At 41.7% G+C, this 13,000-nt stretch overlaps 1 protein-coding gene across 7 annotated transcripts in view; it reads left to right on the top strand.

The window, feature by feature from the left end:
* ARHGAP21 (Rho GTPase activating protein 21) overlaps positions 1 to 4,192 on the top strand; it is a 125,615-nt gene extending 121,423 nt beyond the window's left edge. For 6 of the 7 annotated variants that reach the window (XM_069458889.1, XM_069458885.1, XM_069458891.1 and 3 more), the window contains one exon: positions 1,741 to 4,192. In XM_069458889.1, coding sequence (XP_069314990.1) covers positions 1,741 to 3,399 — 1,659 coding nt within the window. In that variant the 3' untranslated portion in view covers positions 3,400 to 4,192. The remainder of the gene's footprint in view (positions 1 to 1,740) is intronic. The other variant, XM_069458888.1, reaches the window with a different exon arrangement.
* The last annotated feature ends 8,808 nt before the right edge of the window (positions 4,193 to 13,000 follow it).

Genomic DNA, 13,000 nt, shown 5'->3' with positions numbered 1-13,000 from the left:
ATTTACAACTGCAAAGATGTGGAAACAACCTAAGTGCTCATCAATGCATGAGTGGATTAATAAAATGCAGTAATATGTACACCGTGGAGTTCTATTCAGCCACAAAAACCAACAGTGATCTAGCCCCTCTTATATTATCCTGGATAGAGCTGGAGCCCATCCTACTAAATGAAGTATCACAAGAATGGAAAAATAAGCACCACGTGTACTCACCATCAAATTGGTATTAACTGATCAACACTTAAATGCATATATAGTAATAACATTCATTGGGTGTCGGGCAGAGGGGAAGGGGGAGGAGTGAATGGGTATATACGCACCCAATAGGTGTGGAGCACCGTCTGGGGGATGGGCATGCTTGAAGCGCTGGGGCCTCAAGGTGGGGCAAAGGCAGTATATGTAACCTAAACGTTTGTACCCCTGTAGTATGCTTAAATGTTTAAAAAAATTAGAAAATTAAATTACAAATAAGAAAAGTAGCGTGACTTGCCCCAACACCTATGATCGCACTCAGATTCATAGAATTTTAAAGAGATCCTTAAAGAAATCTTAAAGGCAATATAATTAATTGCTTCTCACTTATATAAATGACAAAATTGAGATGTTTCAAAGTGAATTCACTTGCTCAGTGTCATACACTGGGAGCTCTGGGAAGGATGTCAGGTGCCCTGATTCAGAGCCCAAACATAACCATCATCCCCTAAAGTTTTTAGCAAATGTGGGAAAATGCATAAGCCTAAGAAATGTACTAGATAATCATGAAATTCTTTATAACTTAGAAAACAAAGTTGTGTTCATTTTGGTGGATCCTTTTTAATACAACAGCCTAAGTTTTTACTTCATTTTTTAAGACTTCAGTATAGCAGTTTTAGCTTGTCTAGGATTTTTATGGCACTAGAGAAGTATACATTCTGCTTCTATTACTCAACATACCTCCTCCCTCCTGCCTATCTTAAACAGGATGTGGTAAAATCAGCATGTATTTCTCATTCCTCCCCTGCCGTTTACCTAGCATATAGACATCATGAGCAAATTAATAGATATAATCAAGAACCTATTATGCATAGCAAACAACTTTACAAATAACAGTGTTTCTATGGTAAGGATTTAAGATCCTCTGATTTTTCTTATGGTATTTGAATTTTCTAATTCTGTTGTTACCTTGAGATGCATGAAGACATTCCCAGCCTGATCTACCTAAAGCAACTCCTTGAAGACCAGAGTTCGCTTACCTTAATGAGCTTATCTAACACATTATCATATGCTGTCTGTAATTAGAAAATTGAAGTCATTCATGAAATTTTAATAACCTGTCAGATTATTGTATTTCAAGTATGTCAAAAGATAATTTAACTCACGGGCCTTCGTTCTAGATGAAGGAAATGGAAGAACACTGGAGCATTGTGGTAGCAGGGAAAGTCAGGAGTTTCGGGGAAATTAGTAAGAACCAGGCTAGATAAATGGCACTAAGCACAAATTATTTCCCTGGAAGGCAGGTGTGTAGGAGCTGTGACTTCGCAAGTACATACCACCGGGCAAGAAATGGGACCGTTTAAGTAAAAATTTATCTTTGGTCCGAGTTAAAAGGACGTGTAAGAAAAGCTAAGTATTTCTCTGTTGGTGCACCCAGAGTTTTAGACAGACAGAATTCAGTAAGAAATATTTGGGGGAAAAGCTTTTCAGAAAATGAAATCAGTGACGTCCGTGTGTTCAAAGTCTGGTTTCTCTGTCGCTTCGCAGGGGTCGTGGGGATCCGGGAAGGATCAGTACAGCAGGGAGCTGCTGGTGTCCTCCATCTTCGCAGCCACCAGTCGCAAGAGGAAAAAGCCCAAAGAAAAGGCCCAACCTAGCAGCTCGGAAGACGAATTGGACAATGTCTTCTTTAGGAAGGAAAACGTGGAGCAGTGTCACAACGACGCTAAAGAAGAGTCCAAGAAAGAAAGCGAGGCGCTGGGCAGAAAACAGAGGATGGTCGCCGCCAAAGACACCAGCGGCAGGAAAGACCCCGGCGCCGCGAGAGACGACAGGACCCCCGTCCGGAAGGAGCGCGCGCCCCCCGCAGAGCCCTCGCCCCCGCACAACCCGAAACACAGCAAGTCGCCCACGCTCAGCAGTCGCTTCGCCGTCCTGAAGGAGAGCCCCAGATCGCTGTTGTCACCGAAGCCCTCCCACTCGGACGAGACGGGGCCCGAGCCGGGCCCGCTGCTGGGCGCGGCCTCCCCGGCCAGGGCCTCCGCGAGGAAGCCGACCAGCCCGGACACGAAACGCGGGGCGCTCGCGGCCGGCGCCGCCACCTCCGAGTACCCCGCGTGCCTGCCGGGCCCGGACTGCAGCCGGCTGAGCCCCGACGCGCGCTCGGTGGCCGAGAGCAAGGGCGAGGAGGCGGACGACGAGCGGAGCGAGCTGGTGAGCGAGGGGCGGCCGGCGGAGAGCGACAGCGAGAGCGACTTCCCCGTGTTCGCCGCCGCGCTGCCGCCGGACGGGCCGGCGCGGGCCCGAGCGCAGGACGCCCCCAGGCCGGGCCGCAGGAGCTCGGACGGCAGCGAGGCGAGCGGCGCCGAGGGCAGCCTGACGCCCAGCCTGGACGGCCGCCGGCAGCCCTTCAGCTCGCACAAGCTCATCGAGTGCGACACACTGTCCCGCAGGAAGTCCGCCCGCTTCCGGTCGGACGGCGGCCTGGGGGACGCCAGGCCCGAGCGGGAGCCGCCGTCGGTCGCCAAGGTGTTCGACGTCATGAAGAAAGGCAAGTCCACCGGGAGCCTGCTGGCCCCGGCCCGGAGCGACGCCGACAGGCAGGAGCCCACCTGGAAGACGAAGATAGCCGACCGGTTGAAACTGAGACCCAGAGCGCCCGCCGACGACATGTTTGCAGTCGGAGGCCAGAAAGCCGGCGCCGAGACGGGGAAAAGGAAAAACATCAAACGCAGACACACGCTAGGAGGGCACCGCGATGCCACCGAGATCAGCGTCCTGAATTTTTGGAAAGTGCACGAACAGAGCGGGGAGAGAGAACCCGAGCTTTCCGCGGTGAATCGGTTGAAACCCAAATGCCCGGCCCAGGACCTGTCCATCGCGGACTGGCTCGCCCGGGAGCGCCTCCGCACCAGCGCGTGCGACCTGAGGGGGGACAGCGGGGACCCCCAGCCGGAGAATCCCCGAGTTCCAGAACCACCCACGACCGACACACCTTTGTCTTTCCAGGCCGACACAGGCAGTTCTTCCAGCACCTTGGCTTCGACCCACAGGCCCCTTCTCTCTCCAGCGCCACAGTCGTCTGACCAAATAAATGGAGAAAGCTTCCAGAACACGAGCCGAAACGCCAGTTCTGCAGTTAATGCCCAACCTCATAAACTGGCCGAAACCCCGGGCAGCAAAGCACAGTTTCATCCCTGTCTTTAAACTGGGGGCATGTCCACTGTAGCAAATCAAAAGCTACTGTTACCACACGTTCCAAGAACTCTGTAAATATTTTCTTGTACCAGAATTGTTATTATGCAGCCTTCATTTGGGCTGGTTTCATCACTTTGCACTGTGGAATAGCTTTACAGTGCATCACGACAGCCAGAAGAACACATATGTATATTTAAAGATATATCAGATAGTTGTATACAAATGAGCAAGGTATTTGTTGCAACTTACTACATAGTATATACCCCAAATTACTGAAGAAAATCGCTGGCATTAGCGTGCAGCCAATTTGTTCTTTTGGTTTCATCACTAACAAAAGTGCCTCATCATAAAAATACATTTGGTTTTTAGGGTGCCATATTGTTAAAATTAGATAACTTACATTGAATAAATGATTGCATATTATTGGTAACAAATTTCATTACACATGCCAGTTTTAACACAGGTGGATACAGAACCTTCCATTCTTTTAGTCATTCCAGGTGGATCTGAGTTTTATATTCAAACTTTTAATACAGTTTTTGAGTTTTGTGTGACTTGAATTTTTAATCTTTCTGTAAAATACGTAACTTAAATGAACATATTAAATGTGTATCTTTTCTTCAGATACCAGATTTGATATAAATGTTGTAACATAGGTGTGTAGATAGTGGATCCTGGATGGAACTGGCTTCTTTATCGAGAAGAATATAATTCTGCATGAGGGCTTAATGAATCCAAACCTGTGTCATGCCTGTGTGCATACCCAATTAAACACTGGAAATAAAAAAATTGTTTTGGTGAACTTGTGTGGCTTGAAACTTACTCTAATATATTTTTAGATGTCACCTGTTTGTAACTATTTTATTAATCCTGTGTTTTAAAAAAAAATGACCTACTATATTTATACATTTTATCTCTCCATGTTCTTGCTAATGTTTACATTAGTCTAAGCTCACTCTTGTATGCAGGCAATACTTTTCTAGCTAAAGTAATGTATGTTACTGAGTGAAAAGAACCTGAGTTTGAGAGTTAATCCAACTCTGTACTTTCTAGGTATGCAAACTTGGATAACATCTCTGAATTTGTTTCCTCATATAAACAATGACAATAGTAGTACCTATGATAAGGATGGGCATTAGATTTAAATGAGATACTATTCCACATATAGTGCCTACCACATGCTAGTTACAAAAGAAATCAAAGCTGTGCTAGGAAATAATGGTTACCCCCCCCCAAAAAAAATTTCAGAATGTTAAGGTTAAAAAGGACCTTAAAAATCATTGAATTTAGGGATGTTGAATCACTAACAATGCAATAACTCCAAGTGGAGCCAGTACCTTGAATAGTTAGCTACTGGTGATTTTCTTAAATAGGGCCGACTCTTGGTAAAGTTCTGAGCAAAACAAACCATATTCTTTGCTCAAGTTTAATCTGAGTTATTTAGAAACGTATTGCTGAGTTTCCAAACACTTAAACTTTATAGTTACATTAATAACTCTTACATACATAATTCTACATGATCACTAAACTTACTCTTGATAGTTTTCAGACATTCGAAAATAATTGAGATACCCATCTTGGCACAGCATATGGTCAAGTTTCAGAAATGTTGCATGTCTGCTTGGAAAGAATATTCTGTCATCATCGGGTGCTTTTGTTAGGCTGTTAGATCAAGTTTATTCATGTTTTTCAGATCTCCTGTATCCTTAGTGATTTCTTACCTGACTCTTACCAGTTCCTGAGAAGTATCTTATGATTGTAGATTTGCATGTCTCTTCTTTTGTGTCTGTCAATTTTTTCTTCATACATTTGGAAATTAGTTTACTAAGTAAATATAGATTTAGAATTGTTACATCTTCATGATAGATTGACCTTTCTGTTATTATGGAACAGCATTCATGATCTCTACCAAACCTTCTGGCCTTAAAGTTACTATTAATGTAGCTGTATCAGTTACTTTTAGTTAATATTTTTATAATCTTTTTCATCCATTTAATTTTAATCCTTTTGTATTTCTATTTTTCAGGGCTTATCTCTTATAGCAGCATATAGATTTTCTTTAAATATGGTCTGATAATTTTGTCATTTAATTGGAATCTATAACCTATATGAAGAAATTTTTCATATATCCTAGTTGTCTGGTGAAATTCCCCAACTTGTCTATTTCTTGAGCATGTTAATTATAGTTATTTTAAAACTTATTTCTGACAGTTTTAATATCTGGCTCACCTGTAGAACTGTTTTTATTTTGTATATATAAAAAAAACCAAACAGCAATGGTTGATGCTTTCTTCCTCTAGAAAGGACTCACTCTGTATCTGCAGGCAGGATTGCAGTTTTTCTAAGGATGGTTCTACCTCTGGTTCAGCCCTTTCCCAAAGTGTAACCTTCCAGAGACTCAACTTACAGCCTAGTGCATTTCCTAAGGCCCCTCCTGAGCACGTCCTGAACACCATGGTTTGTTACCTCAACACTTCGAGACTGCCCAAAACACCAAACTGGTTTTTTACTTCCTTTTAGTCTCTCATCCTGAACAACTTAGGAGTTAAGCAAATGCCTCCAAGAGAAAACCACCAGGTATGGAGTTCTCTTCTGTCTGCCTCACTCTTTCCAGGAATCTTGGTTTCCCAAGCCTTAGTTGACTGGGCATCCCACATGCCCCTGCTCCTATTATATATGTATTTGTCTCCCTGCCCCCGGCCCAGGGAGATTGCTGCAAGCCTGCTGCTTAGCAGACCCCTCCCCACCATGCCAGACTTCTTAGTCGTCTTCTGCATTCAAGAATCAGCAAATACCCACAAGAAAAACAGCAAACAGAACCTTGGGTTCTCCTCAGTTAGCTTCCCTTCTGCCTTGGATTTTGTCTTCAAGTTCTGGCTGCCTTGACAACTCTCCAGTTATTTTTTGTAGTTTATTCAGCTTTTCTAATTCTCTTTAGGAGTACTGGTCTGCTATTCCATTAGTTGGAAACAGATTGTTTCCCCTAAACTCAGATTGTAAATAGAGGTTTTTTTTTTTTTTTTTTTTAGATGACACAAGTATGAGGCATAATATTAAAAAGTATGAGACACGAGATAATTCTTCATAATGTGGGAATTTTGATAATTTTGTCACCCTGCATCTTCCAACATGCAATTGTATTTATTTTCATGATAAAGGAATATGTACTACTATTAAATGTTAAAGTATTCCCTAATATACCTTAGAATTGTAGATTCTCTGAAAGCATCCAGATAGCCAGAAGATTGTAGGAATCTCTTAAGCAATCTGATTTCACACCTATAATTCAGCAATTTGCAGCTATTTGAACTGACTGCCCTCAGTCCATTTAAATTATTCTCATCTCACTTCACTAAAACTCTAATGGTTAGAATGGCCTCCGACTACAGATATTGTATCTCATTTTTGTACACTTTCTAATCCAAATGTTTTGAGTATTTTTTTTTTTTTTTGAGTCTCATTTTAGAGGTAGCTTGTATTGCTTTTTACTAAAAGGAAACCAGCATTTGTCTAGGCGTTGTTAATTGAAACATTAAAGAAGGGCTTGCAAAGTGGTTTCTGCCCTCGGAAGGGCTGAACAGATGAAATTATACGGAGATTTTGAAAATTTGTACTCCTTGATTTTTTTATACCATCACATTCATCAAGCCCGACTTAAAGTTGGCCTGGAATACTACACCAGATAGACGGACCAGGTGATACCTGTGACCTGACCACTGGCCAGCTGTGCGACTTTGGGCAAGTCACTGCACTTCTCTGGGACTCCCTTTTTCTAATGTGTAAAAGCAAGTGAGTTAGAATAGATGATCCACAAGTCATTTCCAGCTCTACCGTGATTCTGTATACTGCAATACTAGAACCCTCTAGATACGTTTTCCAAAAAAATGATATAAACAAAAAATATTGAAAATTACAGAAAAGAATGACACTCAGTTTATATCACCCAGAATCTACATGTTAATATTACAGTGTTAAATTTTTAACTTATGTAAATCGTATCATAGTATGGTATTTATAGCTGTCACTTGCTTTTTTTCACTCAACAATTTTTGAGATCTGTCCTTATTGATACGTAGAGATCTGGTCCCCATTTTCTTGGGCTTGGTCACTGTCATTGAAGTGGTTTATTTGTCCATACCTCCTGTACACACACACACACACACACACACACACACCCCCCAGTGTTTTAAAATCTCTGGGTTGTAAAATGCGCACATTTCCAACTTTGCCAGGTTTGGCCAAATTAATCTCCAAAGTCCAGCAGTAGCATATGAAGATTCTCATCTCTTCACATCCCTCTGGGACACTAGGCATTGTTAGGGTTTGAAGATTTTAAGACAGAATTGATGGGTATGAGGTGACATCTCACTACTTTGCATTTCCTGCACTAGTAGGCAAGCGAGCGTTTTTCAGATGTTCAACCACCATTCCAGTTTCCCTGGCCAAACTGTGTTAGCCTTTGACCATATTCCTGTTTTTCTTTTTCTCAGAGTCAACATAATCTGGATACTAATCCTGATTTCAAATACCTCCTTTCAGTCTGTATTTTTTTCCTTTAAACTTTAAGGTGTTTCTTTGCATAGTTTTAAAATTTTTTATTTGACCTGATTTGTCAGCTTTTATGCGTGTATCGTGAGATCCACTTAGAAATACTTCCCTGTCCACAGGCACAAGCTAGAGTTGTTTTCTAGTGGGCTTGAAGTATGGTTTTCATGTGTCTAGAATTTACTTTGTGGCCGATAGGTGGTACAGTGGCAGCATTTCCCCACCATGACTTATTTTTGAACTTTTTGCTACAAAATTTCAGATCCATGGATTCATGGCAAGATAATCAAATGTCCCTAACTCGCCACTCCACTGTAGCGAGGTTAAATCACACAACACCAGCAGGGCTGCTTCAGCGCACTGTTGTGTGCGACAGAGACCAGCAGGAGCTGGTTGTCATACAGGCATCTCTGCTGGCTGCTCAGGAGGCAAAGGGGAGCGGGACTAGGGGAAGAACATCTGGTACGTGGGCCTCCAGCATCCCTGCTAGGAGAGCTGAAACCAACACCAGGTAGCATCTCAGAGGAAAAAGAAATACAAAGCAGGGGAAAGCTTGGCTTTGTCCCACCAAGGGGAAGATGAAGACATTATAGGATATGCTCAAACCTTCCAATCATAAAGCAGTCACAAGAGGAAAATATGGGGACATTAAAGATTTATCGACTGTCAAAATTTGTTGACCGTGGCATTCTGAAGATGCCTACAGATACAGAAAACAAAACAGATGTCTTAAAGCCTTTACTTTCTGAGAATAGAATAAAAATGGCAGTCATGAAAATCTACCAGCAGGATAAGGCAAAAACCAGGTGCTCATACACCACGTGGTCTGAATTTCACAGGGATGAGTCAGCATCAGATTTGGAGGTGTGAGTAAGTTTCCAATAGGCTAAATACCTACACCTCGGTTCTAGACTGAGCTATGTAAATACAGATATTTCTTTGGGTAATCTTGTAATGGTATTCATAGTTTCACGGTGGCTTTTTAAACTTACAAATTGAAGTCGTTTTCTACAGAATCTACATTTGCTACTGAATAACCCAACAAATATTTGAAGATCTTTATCATGTCTCCCAAATCCTATCTTTTCCACTCAAAGTGCTGTAACTGCTTAACATGGAGAAGTGGGCATAACTGACAAGGAGGTAGGTTTTGTCTTCGTCTGAGGTTGAGGATTCTAACAAATTCTAGCTGTTCAAAAGGAACAAGGTTGACTTAAAAAACGTGAAGGCTAGTCCCACTCAGATCCTCCACCTCTAAAATGTCATGTTTCAATGGCATTTGCTGCACTGGGCTGCCCCCGACTATGGTTCTAATTCAGTTTCTAGTTGTTGAGCTGAAAGAAAACGGTAAGTGGATTTTGGAAATAAAATGTGTTTGGGCTCTCACAAAGTATGCTCATTTCTGGCTGTGATTTATAGAATTGAAAGTCTAGGACTTACACTCGCTCTCTTTTCTGTGTAAATGTTACCTAAGCAACTCAGGAAATATATCCTAATAACCACTACCAAGAAAGATGGTTCAATTGCAGAAATAGGCAGATTCAGATGTCCCTAAAAACCTATCAGACCTACTATTGCCTTTCATCCGTTAGGGTATCCCTCCAGCCACAAGAAATAACAGTTTTCTCAGTGATGCTTCAGAAGCTTAACTTCTGACACTTACTACCATGACAACAAGTAGTATAATTCTTTAGAAAGAACTTAATGAGCAGCTACAAAATAGAGTTCCAACTTAGTTGTGCTTCCCCCCTTCACTTTCTGGCCTCTGACAAGATCTTTCTCATCTGAGCCGCACAGCACAGAACGTTATGTGAGTAGCTAGTCTCCAGATTCTTCCAAGGATGGGTGGTGTTATGCATATCCAGTGTCACGTTGGGTTCATAGAAGAAAAGTTCATTCATGACACACAATGGATGTCTCAGGATCACACATGAATTTCAGCAAAAGCATTTCACAGCCTGCTCTTCCCCAAGGCAGTGGGCTAAAGAGATAATCATTATCGTACAGCAGTAGCTGGGATCCTGAGGGATGAGACTGACTTCATATCCTAGCTCTACCACTTACAAATAACAACAGCATCTATCAAGGATTAAGTGACTTATGCCAAGGCTTGAGAAGTACCCGATACATAGTAAGTGCCATCTATGCTAATCACCCACAAGAATGTAAACCCCACAAGGGTGACGGTCTTTGGTTTAACTGTTGCATTCCAAATGCCTAGAACAATGGCAGGAACATAGTAGGCGCACAGAAGATGCTCATTGAGTGAATAAGAATATTGTTGAAAGTCTAGACTGAGAAATCACATGGTTAGAAGGTTACCATGTAATTTATTATCCAAGAGTGGACATTCCTTTTTTTTTTTTTTTTTTTTTTTTTTTGAGATAGAGTCTCACTCTGTTGCCTGGGCTAGAGTGAGTGCCGTGGCGTCAGCCTAGCTCACAGCAACCTCAAACTCCTGGGCTTAAGCGATCCTACTGCCTCAGCCTTCCGAGTAGCTGGGACTACAGGCATGCGCCACCATGCCCGGCTAATTTTTTCTATATATATTTTTTTAGTTAGCCAGATAATTTCTTTCTATTTTTAGTAGAGACGGGGTCTCGCTCTTGCTCAGGCTGGTCTTGAACTCCTGACCTCCAGCGATCCACCCGCCTCGGCCTCCCAGAGTGCTAGGATTACAGGCGTGAGCCACCGCGCCCGGCCTAAGAGTGGACATTCTTTGATGTAAAGGATCTTGACCCATGGTAGCATTGGTTTTTGTGCATAGTAGCAGGTAGGATCTATATTTTTTTAAATCCAATGGTCCCAATACCATGTACTGGAAGTGCCCTGTTTTCTGGTTAATTTCCAATGCCAGCTCTGTCATCTCTCACTTCCCATATATGTCCAGAGCTGTTTGGGGCTCGCTATTCTACTCCCTTGCTCCTAGTAGGTGCTTTGTAAGTCTTGATAGGGAAGTTTACTTTCTTGTTTTTCCTTATCCAGGTCATTCTCGGTTTTATGAGCTTCCATACGAATTTTATAATTCAACATTATGTCTTTCATTTTTTCTTTCTATTGGGGAGATTCTTCTGGTCTCTTTTTAATTTGTCAAGTTGGATGTTTAGGCTAAGTATCTTAGTTCATTTATTTTCACCCTTTCCTCTTTTCTAATATTTAAGATTATATATTTCCCTGCAAATTGTCTAAGCTGTATCAAACAAGTTGTAATGCTAAGTAGTTTCATATTTCCTTTGACAGATGGCTTGTTTAGAAGGATATTTTAAATTTGCCAAAGATATAGGATTTTTCTAATTTATCTTTTTGTAATTTTTTTTTTTTCTGAACTTAACTGCATTGTGGTAGAGTATGTGGTGTACATGAGCTTAGTTCTTTGCAATTTGTTGAGGCTAGGATACAGTCCTAGTTAATGTTCTATGTGTGTTTGAAAAAGATGTGTACACTCCAGTTGCAAGGCACACACTATTCTGGGTCTGTCCATTGTGATTTCAAATATTTCTCCTTTGGGGAGGTCTGTCAGTTACTGAGATGGCTGCCCCCTTGTAGGCATGGATGATGAATTTGTCACTTTCTACTTTTTTTTTTTTCTTTTCCCTTTCCCTTTTTTTCCTTCTTTTCGCTTTTACACATTTAGAATGTCTAGAACTTCCCGTTTCTCTCTTTTAGGATGGTTGTGATTACCCAATAATTAAGCTTTTTATCATTTTTCTAGTGATTCTTTTCTATTTTTTACTTAACATCTACTTTGTGTTTTGTTTAATTTAGCTACACTAACTTTGTTTTGGTTTATGTATTTTCCATCCTTGGTGTATTTTTTTCCATCCTTTAATCTTTAACCTTTGTCCCGCTGTATTGAGTTTGTCTTTATAAATACCACATAGCTGCCTTTCATGTTTATTCCTCTTGTTTACAATTAATCTTACAAACTACAGCACTTAAATTCCATGATTAGTCTTTTTCCATTGATAGTACACATTTGTTTTCATCTGTTGAATTGCCTGTTTTGCTATTTTATTTTTCCTTTTTCACTCTGTAATTTGGATTTTTTTCTTCACTTTCCATTTTCCCCATGCCTAATCTCTATCCTTTTAATGGATACCCAAGAAAATTGCATATTCATACTAAACAAGTATTAATCAATAGCTATATCCTTCCCACAAGCAATACAAAGATCTAGGCATACTTTAATTCCAGTTGTCCTCTCTCATATATTAATATATATACTATCATTTTCCAGAATTTAACCCCATAAATTACACATTATTATTGTTTTATATACTCAATGTCAGTGCTTATATTTACAGATTTACAATTTTCATTGATCACTGTTCCTTCTTGCACTCCAGGCTACCTTCTAGGATCATTTTCCTTCTACCTAAATTATATCTTTCAGAGGTTCCTTTAATGAGTCATTGGGGATAAATATTCTCAGCTTTTATTTATCTTTAAATGTAATTATTTTGCTTTCATTCTTGATTCTATCTCAATCCCCAACTCTAAACCCTGCTACTCTACTCCCCATTCCCTGCCTGGCTCTGTCCTCACACTCCTGCTGGGAGATGGTCAAAGCCTCCACTGCTCCTAGACTCGATCTGTCAGACAAGCCACTTCCTCCAGCAGACTTAACTTTCTTTGTTAATGACAGCTGAGTCACAAGTGAGAACAACAAACACCGGGTGGTCTATGCCATTGTCTCTGCCTCTCAGGTAAGAAAAGCCCACCACCTTCCAAATCAACCCCCACCCCTGGCCTCCTATCTCCCATATCTGTCCCTCCTCAGGCAGCTCCTCCAGGCCCACACAGACAGGTATCTGCCTCAGCCACCGGAGACTAACTCTGACATCTCTCACACGGGTATACAGCCTGGCAACTCAGTACTTCTAAAAACTCTTCGTCCAAAGCCCTTGGAGCCACGGTGGTCAGCACCCCATGCAGTTTATGCCCACGGCTGTTAAGCTCCTAAACGACTCCACTAGTTCCTTGCATCACATCTCCCACATCAAACGGTCCCTGCCTCAGGATACTTCACCACCCTACTCCTGCCACCAGGTCAACATTAACAGGC

Source organism: Eulemur rufifrons, chromosome 25 (genome assembly GCF_041146395.1).
Source record: "Eulemur rufifrons isolate Redbay chromosome 25, OSU_ERuf_1, whole genome shotgun sequence".
Lineage (NCBI taxonomy): Eukaryota > Metazoa > Chordata > Mammalia > Primates > Lemuridae > Eulemur > Eulemur rufifrons.
Note: the sequence above shows the minus strand (reverse complement) of the source record. Positions and strands in the feature narration are given on the sequence as shown.